At 40.6% G+C, this 21,997-nt stretch overlaps 1 protein-coding gene across 1 annotated transcript in view; it reads left to right on the plus strand.

Annotated features, from left to right (window-relative positions):
- Nucleotides 1-837: 837 nt before the first annotated feature.
- CHRNA7 (cholinergic receptor nicotinic alpha 7 subunit) overlaps nt 838-21,997 on the plus strand; it is a 117,322-nt gene continuing 96,162 nt past the window's right edge. The window contains exons 1-2 of the mRNA XM_059418485.1: nt 838-966; nt 1,233-1,372. Of these exons, the coding sequence (XP_059274468.1) occupies nt 921-966; nt 1,233-1,372 (186 nt within the window). The 5' untranslated portion in view covers nt 838-920. The remainder of the gene's footprint in view (nt 967-1,232; nt 1,373-21,997) is intronic.

Below are 21,997 nucleotides of genomic sequence, written 5' to 3' on the forward strand. Positions count from 1 at the left end.
CCCCCCCCCCCCCCCCCCCGCTGAGCCTCCCCTTGCCAATTAACTATCTCCCGGGTTTAAAAAAAAAGAAGTGTAGATTACACCACCAAGTTTTGGCTAGCTTTCCTGAAAAGGGTTGGGGGAGTAACTTCAATCTTCTAAATCTCCTTTGAAAGAGAATGAGACACAAAGAAGATGCCCACTGGGAATCCCATCACACACTTTTACAGCTTTTCTCCTCCCTTATAGAATGTCTCCCAGGCAGAGATTTCCCCCTCTCCTTTCAGCACTTCCAGAACCTAAATGAGAATCCGGCTGGTGATGCCCATCAAATGGTTGCTGACGGAACACCGGGGCGGGGGCAGGAGGGGACTTCCTCCCAGGTCTGTTTCGTCAGGCTGGAGAGACTTCCCAACCTGTGGAAGCCAGGTTCCCAGTCGCTGACACCTAGCCACTGGCGTAAGGGAGGGAGGGCCCTGGAGGACTGCACCCCAGAATTGCCCCGCTCTCTCCCAAGGACCCCGCGCAGCTTCTGTCTGAGCGCAGGAGGGAGCGGAGTAGGGACCAAGGACAGGAGAGGCAGCGCTGGCCCTGGATAGCCCCCGGCTGGCTGGAGGCGTGATGTGGTGGAGACAGAGGCTGGGCGGGGTGCCCACACTGTAACCAGTGCCGGGGTGCACTTCCCTCTTGCACCCGCGGGCTGCAGTTCCCCGGGCAGCCGCCGAGCCTCCCAGGCCCCCGCGGACCAGCCGGGGTGGGGGCGGGGGCGGGGCTCATCACGTGGAGAAGTGCGCGGAGGCGGGCGGGGCGGGGGCGCGCGCTCGGCTCTTTAAAGGCGCGCGAGCCGAGCCGGGAAAGGTGGCTCCGCGGCCGCAGGCGCAGGCCCGGGCGGACCAGCGAGACGCGGGGCGCGCCGGCCCGTGGCAGCTCCGAGTCGCAACATGCGCCGGTCGGTCTGGCTGGCGCTGGCCGCGTCGCTCTTGCACGGTAAAGCCGCCAGGTCTCCCAGCCCTCTACTCCTCCTCCGCGGGATCCCGGGCGCATTCCGGCGGCTCCGAGCGCCCCGCGCCGGGGCCAGGTTTGGGGGCTCGCGCGAGGAGGGACGGTGGGTGGCGCTATGGGGGTGCCCGGGAAGGGCGAGACCCGTTCGTCTGGGCTGCTTGCTTTAGGTGGCGGGGGTCACAGGCAGGGGGCGTGGGGCGCACCCCCGCTGGCCTTCCCTGAACAGCCCGCCGGGCTCTCCTTTCCTTAAGTGTCCCTGCAAGGCGAGTTCCAGAGGAAGCTCTACAAGGAGCTGATCAAGAACTACAACCCCTTGGAGAGGCCCGTGGCCAACGACTCGCAGCCACTCACCGTCTACTTCTCCCTCAGTCTCCTGCAGATCATGGACGTGGTGAGTCCGGCCCGGCCGCAAGGCTGTCCTCTCCCCGCCGTGGGTTCTGAGGGGTCGCGGAAGCATCAGGCAGCCAGGCGGTGTAGTTTGTCTGGGACAAGCCAGCTGGCTCAAGGCCAGGAGGGCCAGAACTCTGCCCCTAACCTGAGCCTGCTCACTGCTGCGTGCCTCAGTTTCCCCTCCCGCCGAAGGAACCCGGTATAGCATGTTCCACTGCTCCGGCCACCTGTGCATGAGTACTCCAGCCCCACCCTTCCCTCAGCCTGAAACTCAGGATGAACGTATTCCCATCCTGAGCCAGAATCAGCAAGAATAGGGTCCAAATGGTCACATTGCCGTATCCGTTATGGTATAAGTGTTAGCATGCTGTCTGTGTCAATTTGGCCATCTCTAGACTTTATTGCTGCCTGTAGTATGTAGCCTCTTTGGGTAGGGGCTTGGTCTTGGGCTTTGCAGCTGGTTAATCTGTCCAGCCAGATGGCCAGCTGTGAGCATTTACACGCCCCCTTTGCCCCAATTCCAATAATGGGCTTTTTTTTTTTTTTTTTTTTTTTTTTTTAATCCCTTCCTGGTGATAGTAGTGCTGGCAGTCCCACTCTGATGGTGAGCAAGCCTCAGCACTCGAGATACACTTGTCGGTCAGGCAGCTGCTCCCAGCCCCATGGGGTTCTTTCTTTGTGGACTTACTAGTGCTCACTTTAGTTGACAAATCTAAATAATGTGTGTAAATTATTTTTTTCCTTTTCTTTTGCTCAAAGACAGCGTTGAATGTTCAGAGTTCATGACATATTCTTCATACAATACAAATATTTTACAGAAGTGTTTGATTCATTATAAATGGGTTTCTGTGTCTAATTTGTACAAAGTATTAGCCTCTGTTCTGGGGTACAGGGACGCTGGTGTTCAGGGGGAGGGAAGACTGTGGTGGGAAAGAGGTGTTCAGATAGCCTCAGTTCCACGTAGAAAGTGCTACGATCCACCAGAGGGGTGCAGATAAGTGGTGTAAGAAGACAGGTGATATTTCATAATCTTACAAATAAAGAGGACCCACGTTACCACACTGATGCACGTTACATCACTTAACGTAGCTAGAATTGCCATGATGAACGGCTCCCTCTTCCATAATATACCTGCGTTAAATGTGCACTTCTTCCAAGAGACAGAACTATCCTTAAAATATTCAGTGATTATGTGACAACATAGACGACTTATCAGGAGGTGTGTAGACAAGTGCCGTCTAGAGTTTACCAAAGAACAAAAATCATTGTTTACGGAGCTTGGATTTCAGGAGAGGGGAAAGGATGTAGATTTGGAGTTAGGGGAAGAGAGGCTGAAAAGGAAGCTCTAGGACTGAATGAAGCCAGGTCAGAGAAATGCCAGTGTGGAGGCTTTGGGAGCTCCACAAGGCTCTGCCCCTTGTGGGGAGGGAGTAGTTTCTTTAAGAGCAGCTTCTCTGTTACTTCATTACTTCAAGAGGTACTTGGGGGCCTCTGTGGGTTCTGGCTCTCACAGTTTCTGAATGGTTGCTCTTTGGTAAGTTTTGTAAGTGTCCTGAATCTGTATTTCCCTGTTAGTGAAAGAGACAGGATAACATTTCATTGGTCACTGTGATGAGCTAAAGATGTGAAGGCAACTTTGAGAGATTACAAAGCTAGCACAAGACTATGGTCTTTTTCATCAAAACACACCAAACCAAACACTCTCCACCCCACCCCCTGCACACGGCAGAGGACCTGTCAGCTAAGTTAACACACTTCACAAGTGGTGCATGGTAGGCTGAGAAGGTGAAAGCTGCCCTCCCCCATCCCACTTGCTCAGGATTGGCTCCAGCTAGCCAGATGGCCTCACCATGGCTATGTGCCACAGCTGCTTCTCTGGAGTGCTGGCTGGATGGCATGTGAAGGTACAAGGCTTGCTTAACCAAGGAGCAGGAACAGTGAGCATGTGGAGCAGTCCTCCTAAGGCTGTGGCAGTCTCTTTGGGAGAGAAAATCACTCCCAGTGCAGCTGCAAGCTTCTTTCTAGGTGGTTTTATCTCTTTAGGAGATCCTTAAGGAGTCAACATAAATGAAGGATTCGAAGGTCTTATGAGAAATTTAAGTGTCAGCTAGGGTTACATGATGTGACAAAGAAATAATAAAACACAAGCTTGTGTCAAGTTAGGAAATTTTAAAAACTATCAAAGAACTTGAGGACTGGGGCGGGTTAAGCCTCTGCCTTCGACTCGGGACATGATCTCAGGGTCCTGGGATTGAGCCCCGCATCAGGCTCTCTGCTCAGCGGGGAGCCTGCTTCCCCCTCTCTCTCTCTGCCTGCCTCTCTGCCTACTTGTGATTTCCATCTGTCAAATAAATAAAACAAAAACCAAAACCAACCAACCAAACAAAAAAGAAACCTTGAGGACTGAGTATCATCATCATTCCAGTGTTGGAGAAACCTGAAGATAGCCATGAGGTCATGGGAAGGTGGGAGGAAAAAAGCCTTGGTCTCTCCCTGGCCATCCAGCCATGAACCCATTGAGCTTCCCAGGCAGGCAGTGCTGCAAGCTCATGGTGTGGCCTTGAACAAATTACTTTAACTCTCTAAGCCCTGTTTCTTCATGTGTAAAATAGAATATTAATACCCACTTCAAGGGTTTCAAGAGGATTAAATAAGAAAAAATGGTTGACATTCACTGGTAATTCACTGAAGGTTTGCTCGATCTTAATTATGTAGCTACTCAACTCAGAGGTTGGGAAGTTGATGCCTAGAAAGGTATGGTCACTTGCCCAAGGTTGCTTATTGGTTAGTGGCAGGGCTGCGAGGAAGACCCACATCTGACTTTGAAGTGCTTTGCCTCTTACCTCCTTTGCAGTGGGTAAGGTCTTTGACAGAGGAGTTAGCTTAATTTATTTACATGGGCTGAACTGAAGCTGATTGAGTGCAACTACTCTGAGATCCTAGGTGGGAAGGAAGTCTCTATATCAGAAATAATGAAATATGCAAACATTTGTAATCCATTCGGACTTGGCTCTGCCTGGTTTTGAAGCAGAGCCAGGGTGCTCCAGCTGGAATCTTAACACCCTAGACAAAGATACAGTGGCTCTCATAAGGATTCATGTGATAGTCCTGACTGGCGTGAGATTCTCTTTATAAATTTGGTAATAGGGGTCATTTACTTACCCTGACTGGGCTGTTCTAGACATCATTACCCCACCCTCCAAGTGTTGTTATTGCTCCCCTTTTTGCCAGCGAGATTTCCTGGCTGGAGTGATAGGGAAATGGCATATGATGTTGCATATTTTATTTTCATGAGCGATCATTTCTATTTCACCAATTTATTCCATACATGTTTACTGAGCTCGTTTTGTGAACTTTGCTAGTTCTGGGGATTCGTAAATGAATAAAGGATGGTTTCTACTTTTAAAACTCACAGTCAGGCTAAGGAGACTGACGTGTAGATCCAAGATTACCACATGTGTAATTTAACGTACATGCCTGTACCAAGTGCTACAAATACACATAGAAAACATTTATTTCCAGTGAAGGTAACTGGGAATGGTTTCAAAGCAGAGGTAGTCAGATTTCTAAAATTGAGTAGGAATTTGCCAGTTGGAGAAAGTAAGACTGACCCTCTAGGTGATGGGGGCAGGGTTAGAAGAGTTTGGTGGAGGACAGGACAACTTCAGCAAGGTAGGTGCTAAGAAACGCTGGCTCTCAGTTATTCTTGGCTACAGGTTTTAATGCAAGACTTCTTAGAATATTGAGTGTTCTTGTGTTTATTGAGAATTTCTAAAAGAAGGGTATAGTATTGACCGAAGTAATTTTTCTCTACAGACTTTTCTGGTAAGAATTAGTTTCTAGAAATGCACTTTACAAAATGCAGGATAGGATTATTTTTTTGGAGGATGTATGCATTGAGTTCAGAGACAGGAGGGGAACAAAGCGTGAGGTGCGTTGAGTGTTCTGCAGAGTTGAGGTTTTGCCCTGGCCTGGGTATCTCTGAGAGCATGAGGAGACAGTGTGCCAGGGGATTTGTGAGGCTGAAAGATCAGCTTGCCATAGCAGATTTTCCTAGAAATGGAAACAATCTAAACCATGATACTGGTATTAAATCTAACAAGTATACATTATAGGTTAGAATGAAAAAAAAATGCATACATTTTAAGAACAAAGCATATATTTTCAGAGGGATTGTTTTACCTGCTGTGGTCTGTTCTAGCTATCTAACAGGCCGCTTGGTGAACTGTTAGGTGGAGAGTGGGAAGGTGTGGTGTATTTTTAAGCAGTGGAGGGATATAACTAGATCTGTGTTTATTTAGATAGAGGATGCTGAGGGCAGTATGTATGTGGGATAGATTGGAGAGGAGGAGAAGTGTAGACAAGGGATGAAGAGGTCGAAACTTCCCACATGGTGGAAAAGTGAGAAGTGGACAGAATCCAGAGACACTTTGGATATCCAGCCTATGATATGTAACTGTTTATATAAACTTTGTGTAGCTACATAGATAAATTTGTTATGTAAAAATGTCTAACTTATTCCTAAATGCATACTCTGACTCATGGCATTTATTAATTTAGTTTGTGGGCTTGTAACTGGGCTGGGAATGAGATGATACACAAGAAATCATTTTGAAGTGATACAAATGCAAGGTTCTAAACTGCCAGTAGTTTCCATAATATTTCTCCTTTATTCCTGCCATGTAGTCATTCACCTGTACGCATACATCTTAAGGCCATTCTAGATGTTGATTTGCATACAATAAATGTGCACAGTTATGAAAGCATGTCCAGAAGGCAAGGCATTTAAAATGAATAATGTGAATCAACACATAATTATACACAATGTAAAACACATAATTATGCACGAATGATTTTTTGGTATTTTATGAATTCTACTTTTAGATTCAACCTTTTAGAAGCTTTAATCACAAGACAATAGAGCTAAGTGGCCCCACATTTGGGGTTTGCTACAAATGACGGCAGGTATGTTTGTGGAGCCCGATGTTGTAAGGGCTTGTGTGTTATCTGACATCCCATGGCGATGCTTTGCTTTTGTCAGACCTATGATTTTGCATTTACTGGCCACTGTTTAAAATGCTACAACTCTCATTTAATAGTATCCAATATTAGCTGTAAAAATTGTTTACATTGAACACCTTCTGTGCAGAAAGCCCAAGGTACAGGTAAGTATCCTAATGATGTTTTTATATGTGGTATTTCTTAAAACTGTAAATGTAATATATATATATATATATATGTATATATACATATATACATATATATATAATATGATTTTTTTGTGCAAGAAATGAAATTTTTAAACAATAGAAGAAATCATCACCCAAATCACCATCACTCAAGATATTCTGGTGTATTTCATGTTCTCTTTTCTCTGTGTTTATAGACTATATACAGAAGTATTTAAAAATTAAAATTGTATAACCCCATTACCATACTTTAAACAATATTAGCAGGCATTAATTTTAAAGTGATACAAATATGCCAAGTAGTAAACAAATACAGGTTTTAGATTAAAATTGAATTCATTTTCCACCATCATGCATTTCTCACCATCAGTGCATGTTCAATCTCTGTCCCTCTTTTTATTTTAGAAATCATTTAAAAAGCATGTATTGAAGTGATTCATGATGTTACTTTTAAGTTACATGAAATGATTCATGATGTTGTTTCTAAGCCTTTTCATTTTGTGCCAGTGCATGTAGAAAATTGCAGAGATCATTTGAAGGTTTTAAGGATACTTTTTGTTTGGATAATTTTTGTTTGTTTTTATACCAACATCCAGGTCATGACATCAGCAAGCACAAATTGCTTCAATCTAGTTAGTCGTTGAGAAGATGGGGAGCTGGCCTTACATTCCTGTAAGGGCTGATCTGCTTTTGATTTTTGATTATACATACTATGATGTAAATATAGAGAATTTACTAGAGTCTTACCTCTTTTCAATGGACTCGAGCTCCTGTTTTGTCCCTCTAGCTCTCACATTCATCAAGATCTGCTTAATTATTTGACCCTGTAGACATTGTTTTAAGAATCATCAAGGGGTTGTTGAAAAGTGGCCCCCAAACCTGTTACCTTCTCAGGTCTTCCCTCCCCTCCTGGACCTTGGCTCCGCAATTCTTCATTGCCCTGTTAAGTGCTCTGGTGTTTTTATACACACGATCGCTGCATTTTCTGTCCTCTTTAATTGTTCTCACTGGAGGGTTTGTGAGAACCACTTAGTTCCTCATTGCTGGGGGCAGAACTGAAATTCTAAATTAAAAACTTGTTTACAATGCACCTTTGTAATTGATCCAGATTTACTATGCTAGAAATTTTATCCCTCTCAAACCTCTTTATGGCTTTGGGACATAAACAAACATACAAAATGCTTTAGCTTTATAGACTGAGGATTATGGGTGCTTTTACTGAAGGAATCTTTCTTGTAAATGTTGCTTTTCTGGTCTACCACTGAAGGTATTCCCCAAAGGGTTCAGTTTTCTCAGAGCCCCTGATTCATCCCTGACATGCTGTTAAAGGAAGAGAAATAGTCTTGTTATGGAGGGATGCCAACGAAAATCTCTGTCCTTTTATTGATTTATTAGGATTAGGTAGTGTTTTACTCCTCAGAGGAGAAGAGAGTCATTTAGAACCTTCTAATAGCAGTTCCCATGGTATTTATTTCAGTGATTTACTCATTGACAGTCAACATCAGCTATAAACCATTTCAGCAAAAACAAAAAACAAAAAACAAAAAAAAAAAAACAAAAACTACAACCCCCAACCAAACTATTGTAAAAGTGTGTCTGTGTACATATTTATGTGTATACAAATACACACACACACACACACACACACACTTGTCTTATCTTTCCTTGTTGAATATTTTCTTGTTGAATATTTATTTTGATACCTCAAAATAAGATATCACATACTATGCTTAAGTTTCCATGGAGAAAAGCTGAAAGTTAGAACAAAAGCTGAGGAATCACAGCCCTCAGAATGCCAAAATAATTGGCTGAAACTAACAAAATTAAATGAGGAATTGTATAAAACCCTGTATTATGAGTTAAAAGCCACTGAGGGAGAATGGGTTGTGGGAAGGTCTTCGATGTGGGCCTGACTCCAGTCTCTAACTCAGGTAGTCTCACCTGTCTGTGACAGGTGGAAGCTGACAGGAAGGGAATTGTAACTGTCATGGTTAACAAATGCCACCTGTGAGATGATTCTCAAAGTGTGGAATTTACTCTTGGATTACTGTCTGTAAAGATTTTTGTCTTGGACAAAAAGAGGTATTGCCTATATTGGAGGGAAAAGGCATATCACTAAAGCAATAAAAATCTGGGGCGCCTGGGTGGCTCAGTGGGTTACAGCTTCTGCCTTTGGCTCTGGTCATGATCCCTGGGGTCCTGGTATCGAGCCCCGCATCGGGCTCTCTGCTCGGTGGGAGCCTGCCTTCTCCTCTCTCTCTGCCTGCCTCTCTGCCTACTTGTGCTCTATGTCTGTCCAATTAATAAATTAAAAAAAAATTTTAAAAATCTGTTTAATTTCCACTGGAAAACCATTAGCATGATGTTGAGCACCAGGGTTTAATTTTGCCCTTCTCTGGGGATGTATACAGGTGGGATAACACAAGCACACAGTGTGTACTCTTTTGGGTCTGGTTACTTTTGCTTACTTTTATTTTTGAGAGTGACATTCAAGTTGTTGCCTATGGTTGTAGTGTATACATCTTTATTGTATGAATGTAACATTTATTCTATTGATGGGTAATTAGGTGCCAGCTTTTGTCTATTATGAAGACCTCTGTCATAAATATTCTTATTTTACATGTCTTTTGAGGCCTGTGTGAATGCATTTCTATCTATCACATACGTATATATATGGGTGTATGCTCTAAGTCATAAGGTGGCAATACCTTTCAGTTTTCCAAATGAAGCCAAATGAAATGATTTCAGAATGATTCTAAACCAATTAACATTCTCACCAGGAGTGTATGAAAAGTCATTATTGTTCTACATACTCACCAACCCTTGGTATTTTCAGTGCTTTTAATTCACCATTCTGGTGGGTAGGGAGTGATACTTCTTTATGATTTCAATTAGCAGATCCACTGATTACTAGAGGAGTCAAGGGCTATTTCATTTCTTAATTTTCAAGTTGATTCTTTCCTTTCTTTTTTTAAAAGATTTTATTTATTTGTCAGAGAGAGAGAGAGAGAACAGGCAGGCAGACGCAGAGGGAGAAGCAGTCTCCCTGCCGAGAAAGGAGCCTGATATGGGACTCCATCCCAGGACACCGGGATCATGACCTGAGCCAAAAGCAGCCGTTTGACCGACTGAGCCACCCAGGCATTCCTTTTTTTTTTTTTTTTAATTTTGTTTTATTTTTTCTGTTTCCGAGATTCATTGCTTATGTACCACACCCAGTGCTCCATGCAATACTTGCCTCCTTAATACCCACCACCAGGCTCACCCAACTCCCCATCCCCCTCCCCTCGAAAACCCTCAGTTTGTTTCTCAAGAGTCCGCAGTCTCTCATGGTTCGTCTCCCCCTCTGATTTCCCCCAATTCACTTCTCTTCATCTCCCCATGTCCTCTGTGTTATTCCTTATGCTCCACAAGTAAGTGGAACCATATGATAACTGACTCTGCTTGACTTACTTCACTCAGCATAATCTCCTCCAGTTCCATCCATGTTGATACAAAAGTTAGTATTCATGCTTTCTGATGGAGGCGTAATAGTCCATTGTATATATGGACCACATCATCTTTAGCCATTTGTCTGCTGAAGGGCATCTTGGCTCTTTCTACAGTTGGCAGATTTTTTTTTTTTTTTTAAGATTTTATTTATCAAGTAGGCACAGAGGCAGGCAGAGAGAGAGGAGGAAGCAGGCTCCCTGCTGAGCAGAGAGCCTGATGCCTGGCTAGATCCACAGGACCCTGAGACCATGACCCAAACCAAAGGCAGAGGCTTAACCCATTGAGCCACCAAGGTGCCCCAGGCAATTATTTTCAAGAAGTGTCTGTTCATGACTCTTGCCTCTTTTTTCTCGGCTTGCTTGTTTGTTTAGTTTTTCCTTAATGATTTGTATCATTAACTTTTCTATATTATGGACATGAGCCCTTAGGCACTTCAATGTTTTTGCAAATATTCTCTCAGATTCTTTGGCTTGTATTTTTGCTTTTTTGAGCTTTGCTTTTTCCGTCTTTTGTAAATCTTTAATTAAAGTATAATATGCTTCTAGAAAAATGGTGCCTTTTGATGCACAGCAATTCTTCATTTTAATGTGACCCAACTCATAAAACCTTTTTTTCTGTGTTTAATGCTTACTGTGTCCTATTTAAAAACTCCTTCCCTTTCTCAACCTCATGAAGATATTTTCCTTTAGAGGCTTTCTGTTGTTGTTGTTGTTTTACCTTTCATATTTTATGTGCCATCCACCTCAAGTTGATTTTTAGTTTAGTATATTTAAAGGTGATTACTTTTAAGTAGCTTTGTGGAAATCTTGACTGATGATTAATTTCAAGGGTTGTTAGTATAATTGCTATGTGATTGTTGAACTATATCACACTTGGACATTTTATTATCTACTGTGTTGGCCCCCGGATAGATTATTTCAGTTATTTAATGTGTGTATACTATGCAGAAAATGTATAGGCTATGACATTTTTTAATACTTAAGAATGTCAGCGTGACACACAACATTTACAGAGCCAACAATAAGGATTTATGAGAAGCCACAGTCATATTCCATTTTTCACATTGCCGTCCATTCCCCTGAGACCTTCAGCAGTTTCTGTTTCTGGCTATGATTCCTGATTCCATACTCATTTCTTATTCCTTGATTGATCAGCTTTATCCATTTGCTATTGACTTCTTGTTATGATGAGATATGAACGTGATTCACTCAGAGCTCTCCCTATCTGCTCTCATAGTACTGTTGTCACTTCCACTGATCACTTTTATACCTTCAAAAAACAGTCTTAAGACTGTCATTTCTGTTAACCATAATTTGGTTTCCTAGTCTATAAGCACTAGAGTGCTGTCCCTACTTTTTTTTGTTGTTTTTTTTAAACCACCTCTATCTCCATGTTGGTAGCATTTACATTCTCTCCTGTAGCCACCTGTAATTTATCTGTAGTTTGATTCTATCATATCTTGATTTTTTTTTTTAAACTGCCTTCACAATTTTGTGACAATGTAAACTATACTCTCTGAAAAGCCATTTTTTCTGAGTCTATAATTCTTTCTGTTTGAATGTTTCTTTTGTCATCTATCCTGGTGTCAAGTTTAGATGTTCTCCTTTTTTATACTCTTCACCAAATCTTATCATTCTTTTCTTTTTCCAAGTCTTTAGTTATGCTGTTTATTCCCTCTGTTCATTATAGAGTTGACTTCCTTTCTCAGAGGAAATTAGTTGAGGGTTATCATTCATTTCTTTATTTTTTAAATTCATTTATTTCAAACTGAATAATATTATTCCTTCTAAGATAATTTTTCCTTTTTCTTTGAATTTGCTCATTTATTTGTTTTTCTGTTTATTTTTATGATTTGTTTGGCAAGCTTTCCTAAAATGCCTTCTGATTCTTAGATTTCTCTTTGCATTTTAAAATTAAGGAAGAGAAGCATTGGTGAAAGTGTTGTATTTGAGGGTAGAATTTAGTGTCAGCTGTGGTTTTAGGGCTTGGGTGAGGACTGTTAGATTTCTTTGAAGACACTAAATGCCAAAGCGCTGGATGCTTTGTCTCAGCATCGTCTCCTGTCACCTTAGCTTCTTTTATATAGAAGCTATCCGTGCTACCCAATACAAATACAATGTCAGCTGCAGGTGTAATTTTAGGTTTTCTAGTGACCATACTTAAAAAATAAAAAGATATAGGTATAATTCATTTTAATAAGATATTTGATTTAACAAAATATACCTAGTTATTAAAATTTCAACACGTAGCCAATGTAGAAACATTGTTACTGAGATAGTTTACATTTTGGGGGGAGGGGAGAGCTAAGGCTTAGAAATCCAGAGTGTATGTTACACTCATAGCCCATCTCAGCACTAGTCACGTATCAAGGACTCTGTAACCATATTTTGCTGGTAGCTACCATATTAGACGACACAGTTCTAATCAATCTTTTTTTTTTTTTTTTTTTGGGTTTTGGCTCAGTAGAGTAAGGAGCAACCCTGGCTGTGATGGTTATCCTCAGAAGGGAGTTGACACTGTTCCAACGCTGTCTGTCACCTCACCCATGTTGGCTCCCCTTCGTCCTCCCTGCATCCTTCATTTTACTTCTGAACCCAGCGAGGTTTCAGGTACCATGGGGCATACCCGCCCCTCTCACCTGGCAGCCCCCTCACCAGTATTCAGCACAGGGCTTCCTTCACTCTACACTTGCAGATGCTAAGCCTCCCTGTATGTGCTCTCTCTGTATGTAATGTATTGAAATATCTTACCTTCTTGTGATCCCATTCCCATTCTCTTTGTTTTGAGGCATTTTAATGATTCCACTCCTTTATTTTAATTCTAGTGGTCATAGAGGGAAAGGGGAAATAAATAGGGGTCTTTTAAGCTGACGTCTTAAACTAGAAACTGACAGGATATTCTTACCAGCCACTCAGCCAATGGCATAAATATGCTGTTATGTATGTTTAATCCATTGTTTGATTCACAAGTCCATGTTAGTATTTCTATAATTCACTTAGATCTAATTGGGTCCTTTAAACTGAGTGGTGAACACTTGGGTAAAGTTATTTCTGTCATTTTCTTAGATCAGTGCATCTCCTCAGAATGGTGTATGATCATATCCTGCAGGTGGCCTTTTGTGACCTATTGAATATATGCTTAAAGTTACTGTCTAAAAAATACAATTAAAAGTTGTAATTCCCTGCTCCTTGGCAAGAGCTTTGACTTTAAAAGAATGAGATAATAAGCATTTTCTCACACTTCTCACATATACTATTTAAATGTAAATAAATGTTTTCTTTTAAAATAGTCACTGTAGAAAATGATGCATTTACTCTAAAAACACTACTAACTTACTGAATACTTTTGGACTCCTTTTAGATTTAAAGCACTATTATTTGAAACTTTTCAGCAGGGCTATTTTTATTTTCAGGATGAGTTTATTATGGATGACTGGGTATACCTCAAAGTAGGGTCTTGCGATGAAGGTCGGTGCTCTTAAATGAGATGGGGATGGATTTTCTGTTTTTATCTTTCTTTTGGATGCTTATAATCTGATACTGAAGAAAAATCAAAATAAAGTTCCCCAAAGTGTCCTAAGCAACATAAAACCTTCCTATACTATTTTCAAAGGGAGACTGTAATGAGGTAATCAACTTTTTAGTATGTAAGCTTGAAAAAGCTTTAGTTTATATTCATAGCTTATATATTAAATGAAGTGTTTTATGGGTTTTAAAAATTAATTGGCCAAGGCTTCTTTTTTTCAGTTTTTATTTAAACTCCAGTTAGTTAACATACAGTGTAATATGACTTTCAGAGGTCTACTATATAGTGATTCAACGCTTCCATACAACACCCCTTGCTCATCAGAAGTACCCTCTTTAATTCCTACTTCACCCATCCCCCACCCAACTCCCCTCTTGTAACTATCAGTCTGTTCTCTGTAGATAAGAGTCTGTTTCTTAGTTTTCCTCTCCTTTTCCCTTTGCTCATCTGTTTTGTTTTTCAAATTCCATGTGTGAGTGAAATCATATGGTATTTGTCTTTCTCTGACTTATTTCACTTAGCATAATATTCTCTAGCTTCATCCATGTCATTGCAAATGGCAAGATTTTATTCTTTTTTATGGCTTAGTGTTATTTCATTGTGTGTATATATACATTGTGTGTGTGTATATATATATATATATACACACATATATAATACAATATGTACATTATGAAGTATATATGTGTATATATATATATATGCCACTTTTCTTTATTCATTCATAATTTGATGGACACTGGCTGTTTCCATGATATGGTTATTATAGATAATGCTGCTGTAATCATTGGGATGTATTTATCTCTTTGGGTTAGTATGTTTGTATTCCTTAGGTAAACACCTAGTAGTGCAATTGCTAGATCATAGGGTATTTCTAGTTTTACCTTTTTATGGAACCTCTATTTTTTTCAGAGTGGCTGAACCAGCTTGCATTCCCACTAATAGTGTAAGAATGTTCCCCTTTCTCCACATCCTTGCCAGCATCTCTTGGTTCTTGTATTTGTGAGTTTAGCCATTCTGACAGGTCTAAGTTTGTATCTCTTTGTTGTTTTCGATTTGCATTTCTCTAATAATGAATGGTATTGACTATCTTTTCATGTGTCTGTTAGCCATCTGTATGTCTTCTTTGGAAAAACGTCTGTTCGTGTTTTCTGCTTATTTCTTAACTGGATTATCTGTTTATTGGTTGTTGAGTGCAATAAGTACTTTATAGATTTTGGATGCTAACTGTTTATCAGATATGTCATTTGCAGATATCTTCTCCCATTCCATAGGTTGCCTTTCAGTTTTGTTGATTGTTTCCTTTGCTGTGTAGAGGCTTTTTCTTTTGATGAGGTCCTAATAGCAAAAATAATAATTTTTGATTTTGTTTCCTTGTCTCAGGAGACATATCTGGTAAGAAGTTGCTATGCCCAATGTCCAAGAGGTTACTGCCTGTGTTCCCCTCTGGGATTTTGATGGTTTCTTGTCTCACATTAAGGTCTTTCATCCATTTTAAATCTATTTTTGTGTATGGTGTAAGAAAGTGGTCCAAGTTCATTCATTTGCATGTAGCTGTCCAGTTTTCCCAACACCATTTGTTGAAGAGACTTTTTTCCATTTGCTGTTCTTTCTTGCATTTTCTTTTCTTTTTTTTTTTTTTTAAAGACTTTATTTATTTATTTGACAGACAGAGATCATAAGTAGGCAGAGAGGCAGGCAGAGAGAGAGGAAGGGAAACAGCCTCCCTGCTGAGCAGAGAGCCCGATGCGGGGCTCGATTCCAGGACCCTGGGATCATGACCTGAGCCGAAGGCAGAGGCTTTAACCCACTGAGCCACCCAGTGCCCCTGCTTTTTCTTTTTTTTAAAGATTTATTTATTTATTTGAGAGAGAGTGAAAGAGAGAGCTAAGGGGAGGGGAAGAGGGAAAGGAGGTAGAAACTCTAAGCAGACTCTGCACTGAGCATGGAGTACAGCATAGGGCTCAATCTCATGACCATGAGATCACTACCTGAGCCAAAACCATGAGTCAGAGATTTCACTGACCACACCACCTATATTTCCCTATTCTTTCCTGCTTTGTTGAAGATTAATTGACCATGTAATTGTAGGTTCATTTCTGGTTTTCTGTTCTGTTCCATTGATATATATGTCTATTTTTATGCATTGGCCAAAACTTCTAAAAATATTTTAAAAAAACAACTTAAAAACTTCTTTACAAGGTTTGCTCTTTAAAACTGAAAGTGCTACTTTTCGATTTTTCGTTAAATATATAGCTATCCTCAGAAAATTGTTACTGAATCATTTAGGCCAATATTTTATATTTGCCTAAAATATCTATAGATTGAGGATCAATAAAATTCTAATGGATGATAACTAAATAATAATAGGAATGTTGATTAAAAATGGGCAGATCACATAAAATCTTGGTATTTGCAAACATTCATACATTTCTGGTTAATTTTCTCAGGTACATCCCTGAGTCAGCTGGAAGTCAGGAGATGCTATATATTTGGTTTGTTTTTTTTTTTTTAAGTTAGGCGAAGAGTAGGCAGTGTAGGTAATTAAAGTAGGAGCTGTTCTCTAAATACGGCTTTGAGGTTTTCCTGTTCTTTATGTTAGTAGTTGTGTATCTTATTGCTCTGGAGTGAGCAAACTGCATCAGAGGCTTTTTCCCCAAAGTCATTAGGCCAGGGAGTGGTGACTTAGGGTCCCAGGAATGAGAGAGACATTTAATGCAGCTCCCTGTAAGTTGGAGTTGAGCTGGAAGATGGTCTACAGCCACAGGAAATTTCTCCTTAGTTTATTTCCCTCAGCAGGAGTCAGGCCAGTTGGATCCCTCATCTTATTCCTGTGTATGGAGCAATTAATGGAACGGTCATGGCCCGAACAATCCTTTGTCAGTAACCTTCGGGTGTGTATTAAAACAGCAGTGTACAGATGGCACCTTCATTGTCTTTGACAGGGAAAATTATGGGTAGTGGATTAAATTAAAGGCTGAAAGGGAATATTCATGACAGGAAATTTGTTTCCTTTCCAGTGGTGGTTTGCATCAGCAGGGAGCAGCTGGCCACTGATGTCTCATCACAAACCATCTTTCCACTGGCTTCCTGCATTTTTCCAAATATCACTTTAAAGGCACACCAAATTAGAGAGAAATTCTTATAAAGTGCTTGAGACTTGATCTCAAAGGAAATTAATAGCAAGATGGGATACATGTTGTAGTTTTGGGTAGATTGGAAAGATTGCACTGATTTCAGAAATCAGCTTTTTGAAGGAAAATGAGTCTCCTTTTGACGTATCTCTGCATCTGTCAGGAAATTTGGGAAGGACTGTGGGTATGACCTGAGGTGGTTGGAATTCAGGGCCTGGCTCCCCCACTAATAGGTAGCTTTGATGGCTTGACTCTGGGTGTATATCTCAATATCTGAATTTGAGAAGAACCTTAAAATGTCGTCATCTGTATGTATATAACTTTAAGGTTTTCAAACGCTGTCATACACCTTATTTTTGTTTCTTCAGTGATCACATGAACAATGTATTCTCTTCTCATGTAGGCAGAGAAAGCTTTGGGACTTGAACCCAGGTTCGTTTGGAGATTTTAAAAAATATATACAGTATTCAAAATATTTATATAGGTGACCAATGAGATTTTATTATCATTTTGAATTATTTTGGGGGTATTTGATATGTCTATTTCATTACAATTATTGTTTCTGTTGCTCAAATTCTTAGGTTGACGCCTTTGTCTTTTTGGTGTAGTTTCTGTGACCACGGGTATTTTCTGTTTCTAGCGCAAAATACAATGAAATGTTCCAGACTTATCATATATCTCCCTCTCCACACCTGGATCCCCATTTATCAAGAAACTTGTCAGTGGGGAATTATGTTTGGAAATCACTGATTGACAGTAGGTAATAGAATGACTTCTGACTGGAGTCTACTACCTATCTCAGAAAGAGATAACTGAACCAATGGGAAGTAAGAATAATAAAAAATGATTTTTTTAAAAAAGCTTCAAGGAAGACAGGAAAGCTGATGAAAAAGTCACACTGCATACTTCAATTTCAACAAGTATGAGAAAAGAAAATCTTTAATTCATTCAGAATAGATGAAAATAATTTGCCAAAGGATGATTGCCAAAATGACATCTGTCATCTTACAAGAAAAACCTTGGGGGTGTCTGGGTAGCTCAGTGGGTTAAAACCTCTGCCTTTGGCTCAGGTCATGATCTCAGGGTCCTGGGATTGAGCCCCACATCTGGCTCTCTGCTCCGCAGGGTGCCTGCTTCCTCCTCCTCTCTCTGCCTCTCTGCCTACTTCTGATCTCTGTCTGTCAAATAAATAAATAAAATCTTAAAAAAAAAAACAAAAAACCTTGGATTTGAGAATTCAGTGGACTGTAGTGTCAAAGATCAGATGACAAACTGATTATTATCTCCCAAATCTCTACAAAGACAAGTAGAAAAGCAAAAAAAAAAAAAAAAAAGTTTTTAAGTATCAAGGATTCAATGTTTACCCCCCACAAACTATCTGCAAGAATTGCTAGGAAGCTCATTCCAGTTATGCAAAAACAAAAACAAAAAAACCTGAACCCTAACCAAATCCTTATGAGTGGGGTATAAGAAATGCAAATAGTAGGAGAGCAGAAAAAATTCCTTTTAAGCCTGAAGTGTCAAGCAACAACAATCCCTGAAATGTTCATAGCAATCTGTAACCCAGATCTCTCCTGTTCTCCCCCACCTCTCTCTCTCTCTGTGTGTGTGTGTGTGTAATAACCAGGGCGCCTGGTTGGCTCAGTTGGTTAAGCAACTGTCATTGGCTCAGGTCATGATCCTGGAGTCCCAGGATCCAGTCCCACATGGGATTCCCTTCTTGGCAGGGAGTCTGCTTCTCCAGCTGACCTCTCTCCTCTCATGCTCTCTCTCTCTCATCCTCTCTCTGTCTCAAATAAATAAGATCTTTAAAAAATTTTTAAATAACCTCCTTAAGAAAATTATAAAATTTTCAAACCTTGAAGGGGAAAAATGAAGCAAAGAAATTTGAGCACTCCAGTAATATCCAGAAATGCTTTTAACAAACACAGCAAAACGCTGTAGGGAAAACAGTGACACATTTTGGTGAAAGAACAAGGCCAGTCTTACCCATAATCCCATAATCACTACCGTGAAATGGGTAGGTAACCCTATTTAAAAATGGGAACCCCAGATTCATTTTTAAAAGTTTGACCTATGTGCTACTTTCAAATTAATTTCAAATGAATCGACTTGTACTACTCAGGTAAAAAGAATCAGATCTAAATAAATATTGATGGGGAAAAAGCTACACCAGGGAGATGTTAACAGTAGACTCACTATTGTATCTTCCTCTCTTGCAGGCTCACTGGGATGATTAATTTAATATGTCAGCTAGACCGGACTAAGAGATGCTCAGATAGCTGGTAAAACATTATTTTTGAGGGTGTCTGTGAGGGTGCTTCTGGAAGAGAGTAACGTTTGAATTTATAGATTGAGTAAACAAGATCACTTCCACTGATACTGCAAGCATCAGCCAATCACTGAGGGTCCTAATGGAACAAAACAGCAGAGGAAGGGTGAATTTCATTTTCTCTCTCCAAACTGAGACCTCCATCGTCTGCCCATGGACATCAGTGCTCCTGGTTCACGGGCTTTCTAACTTTTCAGTTCTGAAAAGATTTACACCATTGGCTCCCCAGTTCTTGGGCTTTTGGACTCAGACTGAATTACACCACCAGATTTCCTCATTCTCTGGCTTGCAGATGGCAGATCATGGGACTTTTTGGCCTTTGTAATTGTGTGAATCAATTCCTGTAATACATTTTCCCTCCTTCCTTCCCTCCTTCTCTTTCTTTCTTTCTTTCTTCCTTTCTTCTCTTCTCTTTTCCTTCCTTCCTTCCTTCCTTTTAGGGGAACCCTGGCTAATGCATTCATCAAGGAAAGCCATGTGCAACTGGCATGGGTGGGAGGGTGGCTTCCCTACGCTGTGAAGGTACTGATGCAGGTATCAAAGTCCAGTGGGACTTTGATATACAAGATGTACTTCTCAAAGAAACAGCTAAGAATTGAAAGCGGTTGCTTCTGGAAATGGAGGCAGGTATAGAAATAAGCCATACAGATCTATGGCTTATCCAGTGGGACTTTGCCTGTCAAGGGGTGATGGCAGAGGTTGGGACTGTGGAGTGCATGTTCAGAGGGATAACAGCAGTAGCCAATGCCAATGCCTGGCTCTCCATTTAGTCCTTGCTGCAGCTCTGGCCGATGGACTGCTACTCACCTTATTTTGTTAACTGAACACCAGAGTTGGTGTGAGTTTGGGGGAATTGTAAAAGTGGGATCACGAGGCACTGATAACTGCATATGACTTACAGACCGTTGGGAGCTCCTCAGGTGCCCGCATCAGGAATCCTGCTGTGTGGACTGCACTTACTGCATCCTCCACCCAGCTCAGACCAGAAGCTAGGTTGAGGCCAGAGAGCAGGGAGGAGGCCCATCCAGGCACTTGCCCTGCCTGCAAAGAACAGCCTGAGATGGCTCAAAGCCTAGTTCAAATGACATTTCTGTAGAGATTTCCTGGTCCCCTCTAGTCAGAATCAATCTTTTTCCATTTGGTGATATCAAGACACTTTGCTTACTTACAAGTTGCTGCTGGGAAGACTCAGAGAGATACACAAGGTTTGAGATCATAAGAAGAGAGTTTAAATCTGAACTCACACCTTCTATAATTGTGTGAGTTCAGGAATGCTGCCACACCTCTTGGATCCTGTCCCTTAAAATAATAATACTTCCTGTGATAATGTCACAGTACTGTTGTAGGTGGTGATGCTTTTTTAAAAAAAAAATTTTGTATTTTTGTTAATATAATTCTTGCACATAAATTAAACACTGAAATAGATCTGTATGGCTTATTTCTATACCTGCCTCCATTTCCAGAAGCAACCGCTTTCAATTCTTAGCTGTTTCTTTGAGAAGTACATCTAGAATCTCTAAATAAGATCCTTGTTATAACCACTACTTTCTGGTTTACAGTTATGTTCAATAATCAAGGACTTCCCAATACTAAAGAAGAGGATTTATTCCCGCATTTACTTCCTACTGCCAAACAAGTAATACGCTTCCCCTTTTCTTCCCATTTTCTCTCAATGGCATTATATCACTGTTTTGGTTAAGTTAATGTATAGTATGTATATCAAAGTAATTATGATATTATTCACATTTGAACCATGTAGTAGCCTATGATTATATTTGTTTGCTACCATAATAATTTATTTTTATTTTCCTCAGGGCTAATGCTATTAGTTTTCTTCAGTTGTTGACTTTTTCATGTAAAAAATCAGTTTCATCCCCTACTTTTTAGTAGAAGTCTAAATTGTTCTTCCTATGTTCAGACACATGTAGTTTTGAGTGTTTCTGGTTCTCAGAGACATATCTTTTGAAGCATTTTGTCTTCTTATTTGAAACTAAATTGATTGTTCCTTGAGTCTGCCGTATAGCTGTCAAACTGGTATTTTCTTTTACCATTGGGTTCTGTCAACAAATCTCTGTTAGCAACTCAGTATCCTACAATTCAATTCGATTCTCACCCCAGCTACCCAGAGTTAGCATCAGATCTGACAAGATAAAAGGCACAGAGCCCAGCAAGACTGCTCTTCTTTTAGATGCCAGCCCAAGTGGGGTCTCCAGGCTATCAGAACTTCTGCCCTGTTGACAGCAAATTTAGGGCTTTCCAAAACCCCCAGGTTTACTAATTCACTAGAACAACACACACAACTCAGGAAAATGCTATGTCATTATTGAGGATACAAATGAATAACCAGATAAAGTGGTATATAGGGCAAGGTCTAGCAGGGTCCCAAGCACAGAAGCCAGATCATGCTACCCTCTCGTACACCAACCAGGAAGCTCTCCCAAGCTTTGTTGTCCAGAATTTTTAATGAAATTCCTTTTTGTAGACATGCTTGATTAAATTATTTGCCACCTTATTGAACTCAATTTCCAGTACCTCTTCCCCATCTTTGAAGGTTGAACTGAAAGTTTCAGCCCTTTAATCTCATCTAGATTTTTCTCTGATGACCAGCCCCCATTCTAAAGCTTTTCAGGGAATCCCCTACTTTTGCCTTAAGTACTTCATTGACTTAATTAAGTCATTCCTGTAATTCAGGAAATTGAAAACTTTTTTGAAGTTCTGTGTAATTTCAGGACCATGGAACAGAGAATGTGTATATATAGGTTTTTTTTTCTATACTATACTACAGCTATCAAGTAGAGAAGTCCTGTTGCTGTTCTGTAGTTATATCCTTTTCAGGGACCCATGACATCTTTATAGGTTTCTGTTCTCATTCTGGTGGATGGTGTCCATTAGTAGCAGTCTGGGAAAAGGAGCATAGAGGAACATGTTTTCAAGGTCTTATGTGACTTTATTTA

This window comes from Mustela nigripes, chromosome 13, assembly GCF_022355385.1.
Source record: "Mustela nigripes isolate SB6536 chromosome 13, MUSNIG.SB6536, whole genome shotgun sequence".
NCBI lineage: Eukaryota > Metazoa > Chordata > Mammalia > Carnivora > Mustelidae > Mustela > Mustela nigripes.